The sequence below is a fragment of the Eupeodes corollae genome, chromosome 1 (genome assembly GCF_945859685.1).
Source record: "Eupeodes corollae chromosome 1, idEupCoro1.1, whole genome shotgun sequence".
In the NCBI taxonomy this organism is placed as follows: Eukaryota; Metazoa; Arthropoda; class Insecta; order Diptera; family Syrphidae; genus Eupeodes; species Eupeodes corollae.
This window is the reverse complement of record NC_079147.1, coordinates 128,567,121-128,593,983: the sequence shown is the minus strand read 5'-3', so window position 1 is coordinate 128,593,983 and position 26,863 is coordinate 128,567,121. Positions and strand designations below refer to the sequence as shown.

Here is a 26,863-nt window from a genome sequence, read left to right as displayed (position 1 = left end):
GTAAAAATGTTAGTAGGGTCAAAGAGGTAAGTTTCCGTTGCTATAAAGCCAACCGTACTGAGGAAAAAGACCAAACAAGCCAGGAAGGCCTGCTACACCCATATTCGACGGAAAATTTTTACATGACCAAAAATCACGGCAAAAAATAATGCAATGTCCCAAAGGCAGTAAAAAAACATGAGAAATTCTTCCTCTTCATTGGTTCCTACGCTCGTTGTCAATGACACTCCTTTTATTAGCTCTTTAGAGAAAGCTAATCTCTTTGCTAGGCAGTTCGCCGCCAATTCTACGCTGCCAGTGAGTGTTATGACTCCTTAGAGATCTAAACACATAAATCCGCTGGTCCGGATGGTATCCCCGCTATTGTTCTGAAGAGGTGTTCTTCAACGGTGGCAAAACTACTGCGTAAGCTTTTTCATCTGTCCTACTCCTTAGGTTTCGTTCCGAGAGGATGGAAAACTGCATTTATGCAGCCCATCCCCAAAAAAGGTGAATCTTCCTCACCCTCTAATTACCGACCGATTGCACTTACCTCCTTTCTTTCCAAGGTCATGGAAACGCTGATTAATTATCAGCTCAAGAAAAATCTTGAAGAACAAAAGCTTTTTAATGATCGGCAGTACGGCTTCGAATCAATAGGTCCACTGGTGATCTCATGGTTCATCTCACCGAACAGTGAAATCTTTACATCGCTTTGGAGAAAGTAAGATTATTGCACTTGATATTTCAAAAGCATTTGATAGGGTTTGGCATCAGACTCCCTTATCGAAAATGCGTGTTTTCGGTTTGCATGAATCCCTGCTTCATTGGATTCATTAGTAATTACCTTTCGGATCGTTCAATACAAGTAGTATTTTTGCAATAAACAAGCTCTGTTCTATTTCCAACACTCTTTCTCATTTTTATTAATGATCTCCTGTCTGCAACATCGAATTCAATACATTGTTTCGCTGACGATAGTACTTTTAGATTTTCATATTCGTTTTCAGACTCACATCCCTCTTCTTCGGATGTGGAACTGCAACGATAAAATTTGATAAGCTCATTAAATTCCGACCTTAACAGCATTGTTCAATGGGGATTAAAAAACCGCGTGGGATTTAATGCTTCGAAAACGCAATGCTGTCTTGTATCGTTAAAGCGATAGCACTTGCATCAATGAGACTGAACACCTCGATATTCTCGGTATGTGTGTCACCAATCACCTCTAGTGGAATAATCACATACACGATGTCGCCAAAAATGTCGCAAGGTGTTTGGGTTTCCTTAGGCGATGCAAAAAATATGTCATCCCTTTTGATCTGGCTGTTATCTACTTATGCTCATCAGTATACCCTCGAGCCCAATTTCGTCCGTACTGTCAAACACAGAGATTCATTCTTTAGCCGTACTACGCGAAAGTGGAATGCCTTACCACACTCTGTCTTTCCTAGTCATTGCAATATTCAGGAATTCAAAACCAATGTGCACCGACATCTCCTTTTAAACCCTCTCTCCTCTTCCTAGTGCTCACCCTGCGCCTCTGCATAATAAGGGTATGAATATTCCCTTGAGTGTGTGTTTATTATAAAAAAAAAAACAAAGAAAATGTGGAATCGTTGTCGTGGCCACCTTATTCTCCTGACCTCAAAATTGTTGAAAATATCACGCGTAAGGTTTATGAAGGTAGGCAGTATGAGACCTAATTTTTGCAATAAACGAAGCCTTGAAGACGATTCCCTTAAATTATTAAAAAAAATGTGATTCACCTAAAAATAGAATTTATGATGTAAATTATAACAAAACGTGGTGGTTATACAAAATGTATTTAAAAAAATTTCAATTAAACGATTTTATTAAAGGTGTCTAATCATGTAAAGAAGAAAAACTGCACTTTTAATTACAGCATAGGCAAGAAAAAGAAAAATTTCCATTGACTCTTACTCACCTACAAATTGTTTGTTTTTTTTCTTGTTGAAAACATAATAGTCTTTCTAATAAATGCAATTGTTTGATAATAGAAGGACGCAATAAGAAACAAAAAATGGATGAAGAGCACTGAACCTAAAAGCTTTAATGTAATGAAACAACTATCTTACTTTTTTGATAGAACTGCTGCACCCATGGACATCATTTTTGATTTTAAGTCTGGAAATTTTTCAATAACTACGTTTCGAAATTCTATAAGTGCATCAACATCAATCTGCAAATCCTGAAGTGACTTAGTTCCAGTTTCATTTTTGAAAAAATCAAACTTTGATGAAGATGATGTATCAATTAGATGTAATGATTGACGATTTGATTCTTTGGTAATACACTTTTTATGATCACTATGTGTGTTTTTTTTCTTCCAACCGCAGATCATTTCCTATTAAAGAAAAGAGTGATATTAATATTATTAATACTTTATATTCTTATTTCTTTTAAATTATTATTATTATTTATTACAATATAAATAAATGTACATTATAATTTAATCAATTACTGCACTTGCCACCAGGGACTTACGGCTGGAAGTTTTAAAAATAAATTAGAAAATAAAAATACTTATTGGGACTACTACGACTAGCAGAACGTCGTAGAAGTCCCAACCCCCGACGGGTTTTAGTTCATTCTAGTTTAATTAAATGTTAGATTCTACTTTAAGTAAAATTAAAGTTTAATAGACATTTTTTATGTGTCCATTTAAATTGTCGCCAGAAGGTCAGTTATTTTTTTTGTAAAACAGTACATAAATCGTTAACTTTAACGCATTCTGTTGGTAGGTTTCTTGTGGTTAAAATACGACTGAATTGGCATAAATGGCACCTTGGACTGATTTCCTTTTTAAGAAAATAGCTAAGTGTAGTTTGTGTGTGGCCATGGCGAAGACGGAGGAAACATTTGTTCATCTTGACTATCGTTTTCGTAGGATGAATACTAATCCTATCATGCAATCTTTTATTATTATTTTATCCAGTAGGTGTTAATAGCATTCAGATGATCTTTTATCGTTGTATCAACAGCTAAAATGTCAAATTGTTCCGAGGCTCTTTTTGCTGCACAGTCAGCAAGATCATTCCCTTTGATTCTAGAGTTTTCTTGAACCCAGAATAATACCGTTTTCTCTTTGTTCGGAATTTTGGTGAAGGTTGAAGTAAAGTTTCGGATTTTGTTGATGGAGTGGGAGGACATTATATATATTAGCGGTACTATTGGCTCTGCAAAAATAGACATAACATCTATTTAAATTATTTCGAAAAATAATATTCAATCTAAAGTAATCAATATTTCCATGGACAACATGACCATCTACAAGTGCAGATAAATCTGCTGGTAAAAGACAAGACGCCCGTTTTGACATTTAGTGCATGTGGATATTTAAAAATACTAAACATTTAGCAATATTGTCGAAATTTTCTTATCGGCGATAATCTTGTGGCTGAGTCTACTGTACACACTATTTCTTGCCACTTTTAATAAAATCCTTTCTATCATTTAAATTAAATATATTGTATGGTATTTTAGGGAAAGATTTTCAGAGCAACACGAATATGTGTATGTACATACATAAAGAACAATTTTTTTAAACAGACATCGTAAACGAAATCCAATAACAAACGAAAACTCAATTTTCATTTCAAAAAACGTGAGAATATCAAAACCAACTCCTTAAATAAATGTCTGCTCCAATGAAAACTGAATTAAATTTATTTGTTATATTTTTGATTTGATAACAAAATCAAATTCATCGATCAAGCAATGTGGATAAAACTTCTATAGTGTGAACCCGTATTTTCAACGGTGCTTAAATAGGCAATACGCCACTATTTATTCAAGTGATCGGTGGACCAAAGGATTTGACTACGCCGAGTCTGCAAACCAAACAGGCAGCTATCAGCCAGTTCGAGCAAAGCCTCAATAAGCTCAAGGAGAAAATAGAGCTACTCCTCAGTGCACTAAAGCTTAAACAAGAGGCGCGCCGACAGGACAGTGACAGGCCCAATGGCTGAGGGCCCATCGACTTCGGCTAAGGTCAAACCGCAGCAAAAACAACAGCTACAACCAAGGCAGCAGGAGCAGCAGAAACAGCAGCAGTAGAAACAGCAGCAGAAGCAGAAGCAGCAGCAACACCAGAAACAACCACAGCCCAAGAAGGAGAAGGTGCCACCAATTAGGACCTACCGGGTTGACCTGCAGGACTTCAAACAGGTATGTCAGTCGGCCACTAATGGCAATTTTGTTATAAATATTCTGAATGAAAAAGAAAAGCGGTATTCGGTACAGTGCTTCTCACTGGCCGAATACAATTTACTTAAAGGCGTGCTCAAAAAGGCCACCGCTGAGTTCTTCAGCTACACGCCTAAGAGCGAAAAATTCAAAACGGTCCTTCTGAATGGCATAAGTTCCTGCAAGGAACTGGAGGTGCTCTTAGCTGAGCTCCGTCAAAAAGCCACGGACGATCTCGATTTTATCGGGGTCAAGCCTTTCACTACGGTGAAGTCCAGGCGAGGGGGTTATAGGCTGCCAATGTTCCTGGTAACATTATCGCCTCAAAGCAGTCTTAATAGTTTCAAGAAAATCAAATCCTTCGATTATCAAGCTGCACGCTGGGACACATTAAAAAGGCACGACGACATTCTACAATGTACGAAGCGCCAGAGGTTTGGCCATGCCAAAGCCAACTGCAATAATATATAATTTGACCCAGCTCAATTCTGTCCTTTGTGGAAACCAAGGGCACCCTGCTAACTATAGGGGTTGCCCAAAGGTCCAACAAATAAAACAAAAACAGGTCAGACAAAAAGCCGAAAGAAGTCAAAAAGTTCGTCAGGCTCCAACACAAAAATTCGTGGATCCCAAATTCTCTTACGACCAAATTGTGTCAGGGAATGGGAACACGAGACACGCTCCACCAACGGTTGCCCCCAAGGCCCCTGTGCCTAAGGCACTAGAGGTGCAGCCTGACATTGTAGCCTTGTTGTTGAGCATTCAAGGGCAACTAACAGGACTGACTAAGTGGGCTGCAGACAACAAAATAACTCCGGATAAACAGTTCGGGTTCAAGGCTAGTCATGACACAATTCATGCTGCGTCTAAACTCATTTCTGATATCCAATGGAATAAATCAAAACAACAATGTACAGGTGCTGTTCTGGTTGATTTGGAATAGGCCTTTGATACCGTTAGAGGGTCTTTATCTAAAACTAAGCAGGCTTGACATAAGAAAGCCATTGTTGTATATACTTTATGATATGCTTAACGGTAGAAAGTTTGTTGTCAAAAGTGGCAGTTTCACTTCTACCACAACATTCTCAATTAAAAATGGTCTTCAATAGAGAGCGGTGAATTCGCCGATTCTCTTAAGGGCATGCCTCATGCAACAAAATTGATTGGTGCTTTGCGCTTAGCTTTGTAGCATTCACATTTTTCAAATACTTAAACGAAATAAACGGGTTTTGATTGAAAATATATTGGGCTAAATATTTATAAAGGAATACAAAATTTAAAAAAAATGTTTGTTCTTTAACAGCAGCAGAATCACTAAAAAATCATTAAATTCAGGTAGTTACTTGCGAAAAGCAATTGGGCAGTGTGTTAAATACAATTTTTTATTTTTTTATATTTTTTTCCAAAAAACAATAAATTTTTATAAATAGCACCGATTTTTTTTTCAATTTATTTATTTATTCCAAGAAAAATTATAGAAAACTATGACAAATAGGGCAAATTTGCACTGTGTAATAGGTGCAATGTTTGATAAAACTTCCAAAGTATAAAAACCAGCTAAGTCAATTCAACTTTTTTCAAATTCTAAAGATATGTGCAGATATTTGGTTTTAATTTTTTTAAAATAGTTATAGTTACTTTTTTAGACAAAAAATCCAAAATGCATTCTTTTTTTTCCGATTTTTTTTTTTGCGAATTCATGGGGCGAACTGATTTTTTTTTAGTTTTAACTTTTTAAAAAAAAAGGACCATATATTACTCATACTTGCGACTTTGAAAAAAAAAATATTTGTCGCAACATAATTAAAAATGCATTTCAATATAACAACATTTGTGGTGCAATTCCAAAATATTTTTTTTTTTGACATTTTGTTTATTCTATTTAAAAAAGTAAAAAGTTCTTGCGTCCACTATTTATTTAATTTAATTTTAATAAAAGAGGTCTATTTTGCATTTTTAACAACAAATTTCTTTGTAAACGCACACAATGAAGTTTCCAGTTCCCAAGAATGCCACTGCAATATCAGCGCTTAGGAAGAGAATTCTTTGCAAAAGAATTTCGCCAGCCCATTCTCTCTCAGATTTTTTTTTTGTTGTTGTTGGTATCCATGATACATTTAGTTTTTATTTTTTGTTTTGCTTGCGGTGTCCAATAACAGAAAATATAAAAAAAAACTTTTCTTAGAAATATTTTTTATTTCTAGTATGTGGTATGATGTAAGGTCAGGCAGAATTTGATTTTGGTTCAACTTTCGGCAAGTTTTGTGGCTGCACATTGTAGTGTAGGTATAAAAAAGGGTAAATAGGTATTGTAAGTATCGTGAATTCGCTGTCATATATTTTGTTTTCTTGATTTTTTTTTGCGTACTATCACTCCTCGGTATTGATTTTTTTTTGTGATTTTGTTCATGTTCATCTGCTTTCCTTAGATAAAGGAAAAGGCAGAAGTCAAATAAAAAAGGAAGGTAGCTATGTAGATTTGTATGTCCTTTTTTTCAACGCGTATGTAATACACCTAGCTACTTGATGGAATTTCGCTGTCACTTTGCATGGTGGGATCGTTATTTAATTGAATATTGTGTAATACATCTGTATGTACGTTAAAATAACCACTTGCCACGGAAAAATTCTCAAAAAAGAGGCTGGGATGCGACCCACACTGATAACTTCCCATACCGTCGGTCGATTTGTCTTGCTTAAAAGTTTGTTTACATCGTATCTCGTATCAATTCTTACCAAATTTGCTTACTATTTTTTGTAGATTTTATTTTTTATGAAAAAACCGACTGTTGGATTTTTATATAAAAATTACTGATTATCGAAAACAATATTTTCTGTGAAATAAAATAAGTTTCAAGCCAATATTTTTAATTTTTGAAAAGCTATTTGAGTCGAAAGTAAATTTTTACCAAGTTTTAGTATTATTATTTTTTTTTAGAGTTTTATTGTTTGTAAAAAAAACTGTCAATTCGATTTTTTTCAAAATTTTATCGAATGTTGAAAATAATATTCCTTATAAGATAAAATTAGTTTGAAGCCAATATTTCAAATTTTTGAAAAGATATTTGAGTCGAAAGTAAATTTTTACCAACTTTTATTAAATTTTTTTTAGGTTTTTAATTTTTTGTACAAAAACTGTCAATTCGATTTTTTTCAAAATTTTACTAAATGTTGACAACAATATTTTTTGAAAGATAAAAGTAGATTAAAGCCAATATCTCAAAGTTTTGAAAAGATATTTGAGTCGAAAATCAATTTTTACCAACTTTTTTTCAGAATGTTGAATACAATATTTCTTATAAGATAAAATAAGTTTGAAACCTAAATTTAAAGTTTTTGAAAAGTTATTTTTCATTTTTTTTTTATTTATAAAAAAACCGTTAAATGGATATTTTTCAACAAATATACTTCTCTGATATCACGTTACAATATATTGTATGAAATTTAATTCATTTCTCTAGCGTTTTTGTTTCATGAGATATTTAGAGTTAAGCAAAATGTTCACCTTTTTTTCAAACTGCTATGGTAAAAAAACCACCCACGTAATTTCCTTGAGAGCGCTTTCTGCATCTTTCTTCCTTATTATCTGTATAACAACATTTATTTGAAATCGATATCTAGTTCTTGAGCTATGGACGACGAAAAAAACGTAGCGAAAGTACGGACGTACGAACGTATGTACATACGTACATACGTACACACGCACGCACATACATCTTTCTAAAAACCTTTTATTTCGATTCCAGGGACCTTAAAACGTCGAGAAATGTCAAAATTTTCAATTTGACAAATCGGACCCATTACAATAACTTCCTATGGGAAGTTAAAAAATATTAAAACAAAATAGGTACATATTTTCAATAATTAGAAAATGTCGTCCAACAAAAGAAATTCAAGAAAAAAACATCTACATCAAAGTCAAGGACCTCACCTTCGCTATGAATAGATCGCTAGAAATTGTTCATCCACCTATACTCATAAGAGGAAAGAGGAAACCACAATAGTGGGCCTCAGACTCGCCCAATAGAGACTCTTTAACCGAGCCAAAGCCACAAGACTAGCCTCGCACTAAGATTCTTACTAAGAATTTATAAGAAGGCACTAAGAAAATCTAAGCGATCTTCCTGGCGATCCTTTAGTGGCACGATAGAAGAAACTTCTCAGGCCCGCAGGCTAGGGAAAATTTGTCATTTAATCCAGCAATACCAAGCTCACTGAAAAATGCAAATGGCTTCTGGACAAATTCAAGTGAAAAATCGTTGAATTTGCTACTGGATACTAATTTTACTGGTAGTTCTGAGTTCATTATGGTTGCTTTCCTTGACATCACTTTAACAACGTGGACACATCTGCACTAACATCTCTAAATGGATAGAGTTCGCTTAGGGAGTTTATTCATTTAATGCTGACTAGCAGAATAATCAACTTAAAACTGGGAAATTCTTCTGTCAGACAATTCGTTAGTAGAGGGACACCACAAGGTGGTGTTCTATCCCCTCTCGTCTGGAACCTAGTGGTGAATGAAATCCTTACTATTCTGGAGGCGGAGGGCTTCAGGAAAGCATCTTAACACCTTAAAAGAACTCTTACAAAATGCCTTAGACAGACTAATACTTTGGGCTGCAATGGTACAGTACAACCCATTCTACCACGTTTGGGAAATGCTGGCATCCTATCGCTCTAGAATAAAAACGCAAGAATTACCTGGGAGAATTCTTTTATAACGATTTAAATCATATTAGCATTATCAACCTCTCATGTTTCGTAAGGGACTCAAACTGGTTTCATTGAGTTTAGAAGAAAGCCTAAAGATTCATGTGGTATCACAATAGGCTATTAAACTGGCCATTAACTGGTCCTGTTTCATCACGGACAGCCACTTTAACCTAACATAAGGCATTCAATTAAAGATTGATATTACATTATTGTTTTGACTATTAGGGTTCCGATCAATTTCAGCGTCACTACAGAGGCATATCACTATTATTTTATATATTTATTATATATTATTTTATATATTTATTATATATTATTTTATATATTTATTATATATAATTTATATATTTATTATATATTATTTTATATATTTTATCGCATAATTAATAATCTTATATGTCTATTTTTCTGGATTTTTCTCTATTTTGTTATTTTCTTTTTTGTTCTATTACAATGGCTATTAATTTTAGAGCTGATTATTGCAATATTCCTGGATTAACAGCTGCATAAATCAACTCTGTTTCTAACAGCCCAGCTGTTTTGGCTTTGAGTGAAATCTAAGTAGGTGAGGATTTCAATCCTGCTGAATTTTGTTTTCATGGGTATATCTTCGTGCTATTTGTATATGCAACGATATACATTAGCAATAGTGTTGCTCATCAGCTCTTGCCAAAATATGGAAGTTTCACCAACCTTTTCTTCAATTTAATGTAATTTCAAATAAAAGCGTCATCTTAATTTTAAAAGAAATTATTCCGTTTGAACAATTTTGACGCGTTTAGATATCAAAATATGAACGCACAACAACGACAGCGCAGCAGCAACAACAACAAATAGCAATGCAGCAACAGCAGAAACAAAAGCAACAGCAACAACAGACAACAGACAACACAATAACTAGGTAATTAAAGCCTTAATTTAAAATCCGCTTCAGTATATTGAAAGAATTCAATGCTTCGATGGACGTAAACTAGATTTGCCAATTTGTATTGCAAATGTGAATAATATTATACCTACATACAGTTATATGAATCTCGAAGAAACGCACAATATCGGGGTGACGTATCTCGGTATAAAGCTTTTATAATTATATACACAAATTTGTACAAGATGGGCAACAACAGGACATACACAGAAACATTGAAATGGCATTAAAAACTTTCATTGCCAAAGCATATGAGAATAGTAATAAACGATGAAAATACACATAACAAACAATACGATACAAAAAACAACAAAGTAACCAAAATAAAGCACACAATTCATTCAGACAAGGAAATAAATGGCAACCCAAATCATATATACAAAATGGACAGTATAACAATTATAATTAAAATCATACACCTAGACCCAGATGATTGGATTTTAGTAATGAGGAAAAAAAAAATTAGAATTTTTTCTTCATAACAATAAGGATCTCTTGTATAAGTAAGGAGACAAACTTAGTTTCACTACACAAACAATTGATAGAATATAGATACCCAAAAAGACACGAAAAAGAAATAAACAGGCAAATATCATAAATGCTTAAAGCCTAGTACGCTGCTGATGCGAAACGAAATTTCCCATACAAAAATGACATGACGAAATCATAAACGAAAAATTTCGCTGTGCTTTTCGTTTTTCAGTACGCTGCTGAACAACGAAATGTGTCATTTTAGTGGATAGCTGTACTAGATTTTTTAGTACAATTCTCCACTCTTTTCGTTCTCAATTTAATTGCCCGGTATATTAATTGCTTGCGAAATTTTGACGTTTAATTTATTTATTGGAAAAAATTGTTTACAAATCAAAATTGAAAATTGTTTACTCGTGACTTTCGGTGTTTTTGTTTTCCACAGCTGACAGAACTCTACACAAATATTTTTCCGTTGTGGTTTTCGTTTTAATTTCGCTCTACATTTGGAGACCACCGAAAAATTTCGTTTCGCATCAGCAGCGTACTAGGCTTAAAGATGAAAGTATTAGAAAAAGTATTTCACCTTATCCATCTCCTATTTGAGAAAAGGAAGATAATTCTGATTAGAAAAAAATTTGAATCGTAATAGATTATAAGAAGATCAAGAAAAAACAATTGAGTTTAAACATCCGATTTCTAATATAGATGAATTACTTGATAAGCTAGGAAGATGTCAATATTTGTCTAATTAAGAATTAGCCAAAGTGTTACATTAAATCAAAAACTATGCAAGTGATATAGAGAAAACAGAATTCTCAACACCTTCAGGACATTATGAATTCTTACGTATGCCATTTGGGCTAAAAAATTCCACATTCCAGTGCATGATGAATGGAGTGTTTTTAAAAATATATAAATAAAACGTTGTTTTGTCATATAATTCATTTCTAGAGACTATTTTGATGGAAATAAATAACTTATTGTAAGTGTGTAAGGATCAACAAACAATTTTGTTTTATTTATTAAAATTAATTCTTTAAAATTATATACATATCGCTAATTATGACTATGCTATAAAAAAAAAAACAATATCAATCTCTTTATGGAACAAAGTGAAAAATACTTTTGGTGATCCCATCTTTCGGCAATACAAACAAACTGGATGGTTTGCCCACTCGAGAACACGCCACGAATAATTGTCCGTGTGAAAAACATGAAGTGCTCAAATGTAAAACGCAGACAGTTATCGTTTGGCCATGAGACTTATCGATAGTCATTGTAAATGCCAATCTTATTGGAAATTGATGGCGCACAGAGAGGTATATGGATGCAAAACATGGCCAAAATGCATTTTTTTTTCTCAATTGGCAACCCTGATTTGTTATTTTCTGAAAAGCTTAGTAGTAAGTGCATGCAAAATCGAAACCTTTCAAGCTTTATCTAGTCACCAAGTGCAACGGGATCATTAAAAAGTCAACAATTGTTTAAACTGTCTGCTGAAGTTAGGAAAAAACGTGGATATAGAGGATTAGAAAAATCGATATACTTTTGTTTTTTTTTTTGTTTTTTCATTAAAAACGCTATGGATAATCGTAGATCAGGTATTTATTTAGTTGTTAGATATTTATTGATGTAATATTTGTGAAAATAAGGTATATCTTCGGTTTACGTGAATTGTGAGTAAATGTGTCGATCTTTTTAGTTTAAAAAGAATTTTGTTATGTTTCTAAGTGTTTCTATGTAATGAAATTTGTTTTGTTATGTGAAGTTATGTATATAAAAGTCTGTAATAAAAGAATCAGCCGCCAAAAAGAGCCATTTTATTAAATATTGTGTATTGTTTGTTGATAATTAAAATTTTTAAATTTTTTTGTTTGGTGTTAATTTGCTTTAAATTCGTAAATAGGATCATCTGGATTGAGGTTTCGAAGTGAGTTATATATTGGATTATATGCAACAAGAAATTTTGAGTCATTATAGTTAAAAAATAGTTGAAGCAAAAAAAAGTTATCTGTTATAAAACACCAGTTTAAAGAAAAATGGTTAGCTGTCCGAAAAACAAAATCATTGTTTGAGAAAAAAAATGCTGAGTGGCTTAATGGAATGGTATCGTTACCTATTGCAGGTAGGTCAATAACAAAATATATTTAAGTGATTTATAGGTACATATACAATTTTGTGCTAGCATAGGTCTCAGTCGAGGTGGTCCTCAGAAATCTTTTGGCGATTCAAGTAATAGGAGCAAAAGACGCAGAACGGAAGACCTGAGATCAAATAACGTAGAAGAGCTGACTAAAGCAACACAAATAAAGTTTCGCGAGACAGGGAATGTCAATGCTTCAAAAATCGTTAAGGACCTAATTAAAAGTCCTAGAAGAGCAAAGCAATACGTTGCGGCCAAAAATAATAACACTGCAAACCAACCATATCAATTATCACCCTAACGTGCTCTTTCTATGTTTACGGAAGCAGGACTTACTAAATCCCATTATGAAATCGTTAGAGAAACTAACAAACCATTTTTGTTTTGCTACTGTGCTTTAAAAGGTTAAAAAAGAATGCTACCCTGAAATTCACTCCATAACCGAGACATGTGCTGAAGTGAAAGTATAAAACATCTTGGGAATGCTGTAGAGCTTTTAAGTGAGGAAGATAAAAAATCATTAATTTTGATAAGTAAATGGGGTTGTGATGGGTCTCAACAGTCAATATAAAATGAAATTTGAAAACCAAGCTGACTCTGATGCCAATATTTTTCAAAGCTCTGTTGTTCCACTACAGTTGCTTTATGGTCTTGAAAAGAAAATTCTTTGACAAAATCCAACCCCATCGTCACCTTGCTATTGGTGACCAATAAGAATTCGATTCATCAAAGAAACACACGATGTTATCAACGAAGAAATAGACTACGTGAAATCACAAATTTCTGCGCTTTCCGCTACAGAAGTTGATGATATGTTTATAAAACATAACTTGTTATTCACCATGGTAGATGGTAAGGTTTGCAATGCCACAACGCATACCAAATCTTCGGCCAGGTGCTATATTTGTGAAGCCCTTTTACATGAGTTTAATGACTTAAAAAAGAAAAGACCCTGCATGAAAGAAAATTTTGACTTCGGTCTTTCCTTGCTCCATCCTCGTATACGGTTTTTTGAGACCATATTACATGTAGCTTACAGATTGCCTGTGAAAAAAAGGAATGTTAGACTTACGAGTGACGAAAAACAATTAGTAGAAAGAAGAAAGAAAGAAATTCAGTTCAGGCAACAACTCGGACACGTAGTGAATATCCCAAAATCGAATTTTGGCAATACAAATGATGGAAATACCAGCAGAAGATTTTTTGATTCATATGAAATATCAGCAGCTATAACGGGAATAGATAAACATTTATTGTATCGTCTTAAAATTGTTTTAGATATATTGTGCTCCGGATTTAAAATCAATACTGAAGCGTTTGAAAAGTATTGTCAAGAAACGGACGATACTTATATAAGTTTTACCCAATGTCTCCTACAATGCATAAGGTGCTAATTCATGGATCCGAGGTAATTAAAAAAGCTATTCTTCCAAAAGAACAGCTTTCAGAGGAAGCAACAGAAGCACGAAACAAACATATTCGCTTATACCGTATAAGCTATTCATGAAAGTTTTCTCGTGTTAATTGCAATATGGATGTTTTTAATAGGCTTCATCTAACATCTGATCCAATAATAACCGGCATGAGATATAATACAAATAAAAGGAAACCCTTATTAACTGGTGTTATTAATTTTCTATCGGAAAATAACATTTCTTTTGACAATATTGACGAAAATAGTACTGAAGAGTAAATAAAAACTTTGTTTCATTATTCAAACATTTCTTTTTTTAGTTATTATTAATGTTAAAATTGAATAATAAGAACTATTTAAGCGATAGAGAAAAAAATATGTTTGGCCAAGTTTAAGACCTATCTGTGGGTATAATAGGCATTCGCGGTAATAGTATAATGGCTTCGATAAGATTTTTCATACATTTTTAAATTACTAATCGCGTACCGTAGGACAACCGTGGTTCGTTAAAATTACGAAGCAACATTTTCGGATGTCCAACTTTCAGTTCTAAATTATGCGGTGGCTTGCTTGTTCAGTGAGAGGATCTTGTAAATCAATAATCTTGCAGAAGTCGACCGGTTTAGGAATCCAGTTTCATCTGCAGTAACGAATGTTTGTTTGCCATAGAGTATTCATCCCAGATTATAATTTTACACTGTTTCAGCACTGTGGCCATGGATAATTGTTTTTTTATGTTGCACACCGCGTCTGGGTTATTTTAAATATGCTGAATGAGCGTTTCTGCCTTCATCCAATAAAGTTGCAGCATTGCTATCGTAAGATCGTTGCACCGTGTACGATGTTGATGCAATTAAACAATAACATTATGTAGCGCATGTACAGCTGTGTTCAAAATAATAGGAGTGATTTTACAAAATTTGCTCAATTGTTTTTTTTACCATGTGTATACTGTATACTTCTCTACCGGTAAATATAACGGGACATTAAAGATGATAAAACAATGAACTGGTTTGGAATCCATAACCGTTTACATTTGTAAACAGAGATCAAATGATCTTTACTCTCAATCAGGCTATTCAAAATAATAGGAGTGTGAGTTATATTGTACGTAAAAAAAAAAATCAAAAACTTAAAAAAAATAAACAGTAAGTAACTAAATTAAAATATTAAATAGTTGGAATATCGAATATCTAAACAAGTTTGGTTATTTAGTGGGCCGAGAAAAACACTGCACCGACGAAAAACGGGAAATCATAAAAAAGTTGCGAAGTGAAGGAAAAACTTATAAGGATATAAAGTTGATGTTGGGGTGCTCTGACCAAATTATCGCAAATGCTGTAAAATATAAAAAAAGTCGAAAACCGGGGACGGAAACGAGAAACGAGTGAAAATGACGATCGACGTATTATTCGCTACAGCCGAAAGGTAACAATGAGAACGCGATTGTTAGAACACAATCTTTCCGCTCGCAGTCCACGAAAAGTGCCGATGCTTACAAAAAAACATGTAGCCGCTCGTTTGAAATTTGCAAGAAGACATGCTAATTGGCCTGCAGAGAAATGGCGAAACATTTTGTGGACTGACGAGACCAAAATTGTTTTATTCGGTGGAACTGGCTATAGGCAATACGTCCGACGTCCAGAAAATTCCGGGTTTAAGCCTCGGTGCACCATTAAAACGGTAAAACATGGAGGTGCTAAAGTGATGACATGGGGCAGTTTCTTATATGCTGGTGTTGGCCCCATACATCAAATCATTGGCACGATGGACCAGCGAGTTTATGTGGATATAATGTCCAGTGTGATGCTGCCTTATGCGAGTTAAAATATGCCGGTTAAATGGGTATTTCAACAAGACAACGACCCGAAACACACCAGTAAGTCTGCCAAGGAATGGTTTCGGGTCAATGGGGTTGAGGTCATGGACTGGCCAGCTCAGTCGCCTGACCTAAATCCCATAGAAACTTTATGGTCAGATGTGAAAAAGGGTGTTTCTCGACGAAGACCCTTGAATTTGAGGCAGTTGTGGGACGCAGTCGAGGAAACATGGAACCAAATTCCAATTGAGCGTTGTCAGGCTCTTGTGAACTCTATGCCACGCAGATGTGCAGCAATTATAAAAAACAAAGGATTTGCCACAAAATACTGACAAAAAAATCTTAATATTGAATATTTTTTTTTAGTTTTTTATACTTTATTTTGTTTACTCCTATTATTTTGAACAATTCCTTTTGGCTTTGTTTTGATAAAATTCATGTTTTCACTACCTTATTTGTTTTAAACAAATTAGTCTTTAAGCATAATAATAAAAGACTGGATTACCTATTTTGTACAAAAGAAAAAATAAATTTAAATAAATTATACAACTTTTGAGTCACGATTTAATCTAAAAAGAACAGGCACTCCTATTTTTTTGAACACAACTGTATATGCAAAATTTCATTTAAATTTTATAAGCCGTTTCGGAATATGACAACTTACACTGTGACAGAAGAATTTGATATATTAGATTTGTGTTGTCTATCTAGACGACATTTTATTTTTTTCTACTTCCCTTAAAGAACACTTACAAAACCTTCCATTAATTTTCAAAAAATTAAGACATTTGAATTTAAAAATTTAAATTGACAAATGTAACTTTTTGAAGAAGGAAATTCAATTTTAAGCGCACCATTTGATTCAGTAAAAAAATAGATATTCCGAAGACTACTAAGCAAATTAAAAGGTTTTTAAGACTTACGGGATATTAAAGACGATTTATAAAGAACTATGCGAAAATCGCTCTACCCTGATCAAACCTTTAAAAAAAATTCTAAAATTAATGCAAATGAATGTTAGCTGAGCAAGCTTACATTTTTTATTGAAAGATACTGCAGTAAGTGTATATTCGCAGTAAATAATTATTGAGTTAGGAGACGAAATTAAAATGAAAACGATGAGAGGAAAATCTCGATTGAGTATAGGAATCGATTTAGTAAACAAAAATTATTTTGAAGAAATAATGAAAACATATATAGCACATAAGTGCACTACAATTTTTACAACAATGAATGAATCACAATATAATGTTCTTTAGCAAAAATACGGTACAAGAATAAAATTGTATGAATGTTTAAGTAGAAACAGAAGAAAAAGCAGTAAAATAAATACGGCTGCATCGTGAACATGAAAATAGTCATTCAAAAATGTTAAAAATCATCTAATTACGGAAATAAATAATTTATGTAACATTTGTAGGATGTACATATATGATAAGACACACAATGAAAGAAAAGTTTTATACGAAAACTCAAGAACAAAAACACTACAAGAGAGTTGAAGACACAAGAAGTCTTTTTAATTTAAAAGGGAACATATTGAATGTTATATTTGGAACAATGGATGAAGAGGATAGATTGGCTATAGAAGAAAAATTAAGAGTACTCAATGACATATCTCAAAAATTAATTAAAAATAATAACAAACAAGTTAAAACAAATCTACAATTAAAGACAAGCACGGGTGGAATAATTTAAAGTACTCTAAAGTGTTCCACCCGCTGATGGAGAAACATCACCAACGTGTTGTGTAGATTTAGAATATAATTAAACTTAAGTTGTAACATTAAAATTTTAATAATAAATAAGAACTAAATAACTCATGTTTATTTATTTATTCTCATAAATCTAAAATACAACTTCGAGACAAGTAAACCTAATCATGTTTTTTATTCAACATTTAGAAAATAGAATCACACAAATATATCGTATAATAGAAAAAAATCAGAAAAACATTTTAAAAGGCAGATTGTGCATATTAACTACCAATATTCTAACAATTCAAGAAATAAAATAATACGATGTAAATTTTGATAAACTCAAACAAATAAAGGTTGGCAGCAGTTTATACCGAAAGTGGTATAAACCAAACTATTTTTATATTACAAATTCCGCAAAATATAATTCCCTTTCATAAAGCTCATATTCTACCAATGTCTAATACTTAAAAGGAGGACATAAATTTAAAACCTACAAACCTTTTGAAATACTTTGACGAATGTAAAGTTGAATATAAACATTTAAAAGAATGTGAATTATGTATCTATGTATACAAATTATAAGCAAAAATATAATGTATGAAATTAAAAATGGAATAGTAGTAATAAAAAATGCTAATGTAGCATTTGGTAATTGCGACGAAAGAAATTAGGTGAAGGATCAAGATAACGTTATAATAAAATTTGAAAATTACGAATTATAAAAATTTTATAAAAATGATGTACATTTACATCACTTAAGAATTTTTGATGTCACCCAAGAATTAAATAATATATAACAATGATTTAAATATTCACACAAATTTGAATTATAACGATGTCGTAATTACTTTACTAATTCTAACAACTTTGTCAATTATATCATTTTAAAAAAAGATATTAATAGTTTCATCAGGAGGCGAAAAGCTAAGGGTGGAGGGAGTATGTTAAAATTCACATCCAAAATAAATATTAACACGCAAAGTGAAATAATGCTTTGCGACACCCGGTCACCAACACTTCCCAAGCATTTGGTTTGGCATCATGCAGACATAACATGATGAATATAAACAATTAACTGATAAAGCATTAGGAATGATGAAATTTTTTATTTATATATTATTTTCAGTTCTCAGTTTAGGATAAGTTGCCTATGAAAAAGGACTACCATTAAATTGAAAAAAAAAAAAAAAAAAAAAATGGGGTGGCGCAACAGACCTACAATTTTAGGCCGAATCCGAACGGCTAGTTTGAGATAGCACTTTTTCATGACAAGAATTACTCATGAAGGTTTTGTCAATTCCTCGCAAGAGGCAGTACCCGCGAAAATTATTTTTTTTTAAATTAAGGTGGCACAGGCAGGGATTGAACCCAAGACCCCTTGCATGACAGTCCAACGCACTAACCATCATGCCAAGGGTACTACAAAACAAAATTAAACGAGTAAAAAATCTGGCATGAGAGGTGCTTTCTCAAATAAGCCGTTCGGATTCGGCTTTAAACTATAGGTCCTCTCCATCCCTGACAATAGTACTTGAACACAAGAATGGTTGAGAGTTGCTCATTTTTTTGATGCTCACTGTTAACGAAAAACTTAAATTTGTATTCTTTACAAAAAATTCCTGTTTTGCTGTTTAAAAATACATTGGAATTTTTTTAATTGGTCTGCTGAATTAATTCTGTCAGTGTAAATTATAATAGCAAAGAAAAAAGAATTGACTTGACTTTGAGAACTGGGTCAAAAGAACCCTGAAAGCCCACCGCTTTCTGTTTGCCGTGCGTTGCGTTCTGACCGTCCCTGGCAGCGTTCTGTTTAACCATGCCTTTACAAGTGAAATCTATAGATACATTTATAAGAGGAGTTTGATAACCGAATCTTTTAAGCATTTCACACTGCACTGTATTTGTGGAATACAAGGCGTGAATGTTTCTTTTTAAATGTTTAATTAAGAAAGCTATGCATTTAGATATAATAAATCACAGCTTATATATGAATTGAAGCTATACTCACGGTGGAAATAATTATTGGCAAGGAATTGCTTCTCCTTAATACATCCGGTTCTGTACTCGAATCACTTCCTTTGTCATTTAAATATTGCTCCTTAAATGTGACATTAGTTAAATTGGAATTTGATTGAAGTCCTAATAACAAGTCTCTTTTTTTATCCATATTTTGTTTTGTTTTGAACGAAGTAAATCAATTTATGTTTTACATATAAATAATTCGTAGGTTTCTGTGGAAGTTATTTGCAGGTCACAGAAAGTTTATTTTGAAAAACATTAACACTTTAAAGAACACAGTAGCAGCTCCTCCTCTCAGGTTTCCAAAAAGTAAAAGTACGAGGTGAATAATCTAAGCCAGTGTTTGGGATTAATTTCGTTTTACATAGAGTTTAATATCTTTGAAAGCAAGTAGATAAAGATGGTAAGGTTTCCCAAATGACTTTCAAAATTAAATTATTATAAATATTACTTAATGTGCTATTATTTTATATTATTACTACTATTTGTATCAATTTAATATTACTATGGAATTTGCATGTTATCTAAGTTGTGTGATTTGCTTGTTATAGTTAGAAACGAAAATGCCAAAGATATTAAATTATGAAGATAATCAACAACCACTGCCATTCTAGCAACCCAAAAGCTAATATGTCCAATACACTACACATTTCTGCATGAAAAAACACTGTATTTGCATTCATACTGAAAGTGTGGAGTGGTGAATGTGATGTTGGGTTATTTGTATATTTTGTTCATGCTAGCATGAGGATTGTGTAATTTATGTTCTGCATTTACGAACAAAAGTTAACTGAAATGTCGGCGTTGAACACACAACTAAATACGGCATGTTATTTTATGTTCAATATGGAATTTTGCGTCTTACTTTTTTCCACACACGTCGAACGAATCATATATGTTATGATTTATGAACTATGACAAGTGAAGATGAGTGACGCGGACGATGCAATTGCGTTTTTTATAATTTATAAACTCTGTTTTGAAAAGAATATATGTTACGTCAGCAAGCAACACACATATATGCGGGATGCTACTTCTCCAAATGAACGGCTTTCTGCTATTTTGGGTTAAATTAAACTCTTTTTATGTGACAGATTATAGGTTTAGGAACCTACGGAAGAGATAGCCAAAGGGGTATTTTTTTCTGGCAACCAGAACCATGCCCAATTAGTCTCTTGCACCTTGTGCTTAACTTAGAGACTCTTATATAGTGACTCTTATATAGCTTTGGAATATCTAAGAGTGTTCCTAATGGAATCATCCACGTCAGCTTTATACAAGATCCATGGTTAAATGGCTTTAAAATGCGATTCCTTATAAATAGCCAATATGACCTTATCTATAAAATCTCAAACCAAAGTCATCCTAGAACTTTTATTTTAACTAAAAAATACTTAAAGTTTTTTTTATAACATCTTAAAGAAACATATGAAGCTGAACAAATGAATTTTGATTTAGATCTTGATATAAGTTTCTTTCAAAATTTTCTAATAAATACAAAAATAAATAAAATTAAAATTGAAGTAAAATAGATGTTAGGGCCGAAAGGCATTCGTTTTAACTGTTATAGTTTAACTTAGAGTGTCCGTACGGGACCATTAAGTTAGTTGTTAATTAGGCTAGTCTTATGAATTTTTGTCTAGCTTTAAGATAGGTTTAAGAATGAATTAATAAAAACGTATTTAAAAAAAAAAGTGGCGTCCGGAAGCAGATCCAAGCGTAGTGGGTTCTATTCTCAGCTGGAGTTAACACAAAATTTAATAGTTTTTTTTTTCACAACAGAGAAATTGTTGATTTTATAAGTTGGGAACAAAAAGTAATAGAGAAGGAGAAAAAAGCAGGGGTATCGAAAAATACCTCTGCCAAGCTATCAGGTGATGTTACGGTGGCGGCAACGGTACCGAAAACATCAATAACATCTGGTCAGGCATCAGACCATGGCAGAGCGGCAGCCACAATCAAAAAAAAGGAAGCTGAAGAAGCATAGCCAAAACAAAAGGCCAACTCCGCTAAGCGGCGGGATATGCGGAAGGAAATGGAGAGTGGTAAAGGAGGAATTTCCACCAAAACGAGTTTTCAGACTACGCCGAGTCGGAGAAAACTGAATATGTGTCCGAAGATGGAGAGGGGCTCTTCAGGATTTAATCCTATCGGAGCCAGAGCCAGTCCTGCCGACAACGAAGGCTTTGGAGGTAGTGGCGGACCTCCAAGATGAAACTGAACTGGTGCAGGCCCTGCAAACCAAACAGGCCACCATCAGCCAGTTCGAGGAAAGATTCAATTAGCTCAAGGAGGAAATAGAGCTCTTCTTCAGTGCACTTAAGCTTAAACAAGAGACAGGAAGAGCCAGCTCAAAAGAAACTGAAACAAAAACAACTGCAGCAAAAACAACACCAACAACAAACACAGCAGCAAATACAACAACAACCTAAGTCCGCTCCCAAAAACACAGGAGCGGAGCAAAAGAAAAAGAAGCCAGCAGCAGTGACAGGCCCAATGGCTTAGGGCCCATCGACTTCAGCTAAGGCCAAACAGCAGCAACAGCTACAACAAAGGCAGCAGAAATAGCAGCAGCAGCAGCATAAGCAGCAACAACAGCAGCAGCACCAGAAACAACCACAGCCCAAGATGGAGAAGATGCCCCAATGAGGACCTACCGGGTTGACATGCAGGACTTGAAACAGGTATGTCAGTCGTTCACTAATGGCAATTTTGTTATAAATATTTTGAACGAAAAAGATAAGCGGTATTCGGTACAGTGGCACTCGGATAACTATAGAGGTTGCCGTAAGGTCCAACAAATAAAACAAAAAACAGGCCACTCAAAAACCCGAAAGAAGTCGAACAGTTCGACAGGCTCCAACACAAAAATTCGTGGATGCAAAATTCTCTTACGCCCAAATGGTGTCAGGGAATAGGAACACGAGACAGGCTCCACCAACGGTTTCCGCCAAGGCCCCAAGGCAGGGATGCAGCCTGACATTCTAGCCTTGTTGTTGAGCATTCAATGTCAACTAAAAGGCCTGCAAAGTCAGATAAACGAGCAAGGCGAAAGGGATCATCTATTTTCTTTGTTGCCTGGTCTGGCGCAATTTAGACCATAATGGGCGCACTGCCGGAGACGCGCCTTAAAGTCCTAGCTGTGAATGTAAATTCACTGAAAAGGATTGAACGAAGAGTAAATATGTTCCAATAGTTGAAAGACTACAGTTCCGATGTGTTTATGTCTTGCGAAACTAAGCTAAGCCACAAACACAAATTGACTCATACAAATTATAATATCGTAAGAAGAGACCGGCTCGACTCCACTCAAGCACTCAAGGCTGCGGTGTCACTCTCTTTATACGAAAAGGCATAAATTATAAAGTCATATGTATACAACAATGAATTTCGAAAGCTCAAGACGCAAGAAGTATGCGGCTGGAGCTTACTCACTTTGCTTCAGAACTCGAAATTTTTTTTAAGGGAACTTAAACTGAGCTTGGAAGAAAACTGTTTCATCTTGGCCGGTGATTTGCCCGCAAAATATATCGTATCCAAGAAGCGGCTCCTTTCTGGATCTTTTGCTGTACGACACTAGAGTGACAGTAACAGACTTCGACTAACTTCGAAACTGCTTACAGACTGGCTGCTGTAATGCAGATTCCGAATGAACGCGTGGAGTTGTAGGAATACGTTGCAACGCACTATTAAAATTACAGTCAGATATGAGGGCTTCGTTTCACCAACTCCCTTGTGAGATAACTTCGTTCGAGTGAATAGTCCCACCAAACATCAGGCATGTACAGAAATTGATTAACATTTACAACAGATGGACGATACAAAAAAACGAACGGCCCAAATGGACGCTTACAGAAACGCGACTATTGACGCACTACGTAAGCACAAGAGTCGCTTACTGAATAGATCCAGAAGAAGCCATCTTCGACGATGACTTCTATATCATTGAAGATCCGAAAGAAAAAGTTGAGGCGGTGGGATCTGCCTTCCAGCAAGTGTACAAGGTGAATATTAGCATTCGCCCCAACCACGACCTGGAAAACAGAGCCCTACTTTATCACTTTTACTTTCGAACTGATATGACACAATGGCGAACTGAGAACCGCGGTTTCATGCGGTTCAATGACGATTCCTTGGCAAATGCCATAATCGCCGAGCAAAAGGGAGCAAGGTCCTTGTTAGTGACTAAGGTTGAGCTTCAGCTCAGCTTCAATTCAATAAAAAATAAAAAGTCAGCAGGTGTCGATGGTATATCCAACGTTGTACAAAGACATTTACCGATGGAAACAATTGACATTTACACCACACTCTTCAACAATGCACTGAATAATGCATATTATCCAGTGCATTGAAAAACCGCTGTGGTTCATCTTCTACCGAAAAAGGGAAAGGACAACTCCAACCTGTCAAATCTTCGGTCGATAAGTCTTCTTCCGAGCATCAGCAAAGTTTTCGAAAAAATCATTAATAGAGCTCTGACTTAGTTGGCTGCCGACAACAAAATAATTTCGGATAAACAGTTCCTGTTCAAGTCGAGTAATGACAAAACGACAATGCACAAGTGCTGTTCTGGTTGATTTGGAAAAGGCCTTTGACACCGTATGGTTAGATGGTCTTTACCTTAAACTGAGTAGGCTTGGCTTCTGCCAAAACATTCTCAATTAAAAATGGTCAAGAACAGGCAGCTGTAAAGTCATCGATTCTCTTCAGCATTTACACCAGTGAGTTGGAGGTAGTTTTGCAAAGGCAATTGCGTACGCCGACGATCTTATTGCGTACCGGCCCGATCAACAATCAAGAGGGATACGTGGAAGATGGTCATCGTTGATCTTCACGGGCAGCAATTAGCTTTCTTTCTGACGAAACGGCTGTTTTTTAGCAGTCGGCTTGACCCCAGACTGAAGGTAATTTGCTACATTGCCTCATATGGCCGATGATCGTTTATGGTTGTCCTGTGTGGTTCCACGTTGAAGTTTCCCGGATAGAGAGAAGTTTCGGGTGTTCGAGCGGCAGTGTTTACGACGCTGTTTCGGCTTATATCGAACAGCCAAATCCTTTTATGTGCATTGCTATTCCAACGAGGTCGTATACAACTGGGCTTTAATCAACAGAATTGACAATTTCGTGATAAATCTCGTTCGAGGTCACATTGCAAGAGCTATGTCTTCGATCAACGATTTAATTTTCGGGGCCGTCCTATCAGAACAACGAGTATTTTAAAAGTGCACGCTTGAGCAGCTTCATTCTATCAGAGGCATTCCCCTTTTTAGTTAGATGCGGTCTCATAAAGGATATTTTGGCAGTTCCGCTATTCTACCGCGTCAGACTACGAACTGTTAATAGGCGACTCTTGTACAATCGCGACGTCATGACACAAGGCGGACCAGAGCTCTTTCGGTTCAGTAGGGCTGTGTCCGAACGAAACCGAACTGATAGGGTGAAGCAGGAGAACTAGTTTTGGTGGCTTCAATCGGCACTTGATGGTTGGTAGTCGGGATGGGGTTTTAAGCCTTGGCTGGCTTACATACTTCTTTTATAGTTTTAGGGCTTAGTTTTAAGTAGAAGAGGCCTTGTGGCACAAAAAGAAATAGGGAAAAAAAAATACAAAAACAAAATAAAAAACATTAAACAAAAATGAAATAAAAAAAAATTATAAAGAAAAAGATACCAAAATATGAAAAACAAAAATATTAGATAGTTAGATTTGCTGCTGTGGTTGTTCTAGTTTTAAGTAGTTTATAGGTAAAAAAGGTAGTTTTAGTTTGCTTTAAGTTTTATATTAAGGGCCTTATTGAAAAAAATGGCGTCTGCAGACGAATCCAGAGGTCGTGGGTTCGAATCCCGTGTGGAGTCGACGAAGAATATTATTGCTTTTTTTCACTATCGAGCAATTTTTGATTTCATCGATTGGGAAGTGAAGCAAATGGTTAAGGGGAAGGAAGCGTGGGCTACGAAAGATACCTCTGCCAACACATCAGGCGATATTACAGTGTTGCCAGTAGCAGAACCACAGGTAGCGGCGGACCTCCAAGGTGAAAGAGAACTGGTGCAGGCCCTGCAAGACAAACAGGCAGCCATCAGCCAGTTGGAGCAAACCCTTAATAAGTTCAAGGAGGAAATAGAGCCCTTTCTCAGTGCACTTAAGCTTAAATAAGAGGCGCACCGACAGGAAGAGGCAGCGCTAAAGCAACTGCAACAAAAACAACAGCAGCAAAAACAACCACAACCCAAGCCCGCTCCCAAAAACACATTAACGGAGCAAAATAAAAAGAAGCCAGCGGTAGTAACCTGCCCAATTGTTAAGGGCCCATCGACTTCAGCTAAGGCCAATTAACAGCAACAAGAACAGCTACAACCGAGGCAGTAGGAGTAGTAGAAACAGCAACAGGAGCAGCAGCAGAAGCAACAGAAGCAGAAGCAGCAAAATCATCAGCAACACCAGAAACAACCACAGCCCAAGATCAGAAGGTGCCACCAATTTAAGATATGTTTAAGATTGAAGTAATAAAAATGAATTAAAATAAAGTGGTGTCCGAAGATAGTTGCAAGGTTCGTGGGTTCAAGTCCCAGGCGGAATCGACAAGAAATAATATCACTTTTTTTCATAACAGAGTAATAGTCGATTTTATTTACTGGGAAGAAAGGAAAATGGAGAACTATAAGAAAGCAGGGGTATCGAAAGATAAAAAACTGATTCCATTGAGTATAGGAGGAAGCCTCAAGATTAACGTGGTATCACAATGAGCCATTAAACTGGCCTTAGTGTGTCCGTTTCCATATTGGACAGCCACTTTAACCTAACCTAAACTAAGGCATGATATTGAAAACGAAGTTTTATATAAGCGGTTCCAATATTTTGTTTTTTGTTTATATTACTAAAGCTAAAAACCGATTCCCTTCAATTTCTTGATATTTGTGTAGATTTTCTTGTTTTGTAAACAAAATTTCAATTTTATTGAATGTTCAAAATAAGATTTAATAGTGAATTAATTCGACGCTAATATCTTAAATTTTTAAAACGATATTTGATCCTGAAATCCAATTTACAAACAGTTATCAGTGTTTTTTATTTTTTTTATACACAAAATTATCAATAATAATCAATTCAATTGTATATGGCATTTATTAAACGTTATTTAAATAAAAGTTGATGTCAATACTAAAGTAATAGTTATAAATTATATTCATATTTCTACATGGAATCGGTTTTTGTGATCTCTGATATGGATAGTTACACTTTGATAGTCAAATGTGACCACCACCAAGCTTTCCGGATTTGTAAAGTGATTTCAATTCAAATTGATTAAACAATTCTTAATTAGTGTTGGTTGTCAAGTTAAATTTTTTAATTGGTTCTAACAAAATATTGAAATAAAAATACCAAATTTTCTGCAATGGGATTATACTTTTTCTTATTTTTTTTTTAAAGTCAAACATTAGAAAAAACGAAAAAAGCAAAGTTTAA

At 34.6% G+C, this 26,863-nt stretch overlaps 1 protein-coding gene across 1 annotated transcript in view; it reads right to left on the bottom strand.

The window, feature by feature from the left end:
• LOC129953692 (uncharacterized) overlaps positions 1–19,958 on the bottom strand; it is a 61,727-nt gene extending 41,769 nt beyond the window's left edge. The window contains exons 1-2 of the mRNA XM_056067028.1: positions 19,388–19,958; positions 2,079–2,347 (exon numbers count right to left, since the gene is read on the bottom strand). Of these exons, the coding sequence (XP_055923003.1) occupies positions 2,079–2,347; positions 19,388–19,546 (428 nt within the window). The 5' untranslated portion in view covers positions 19,547–19,958. The remainder of the gene's footprint in view (positions 1–2,078; positions 2,348–19,387) is intronic.
• Positions 19,959–26,863: the final 6,905 nt, after the last annotated feature.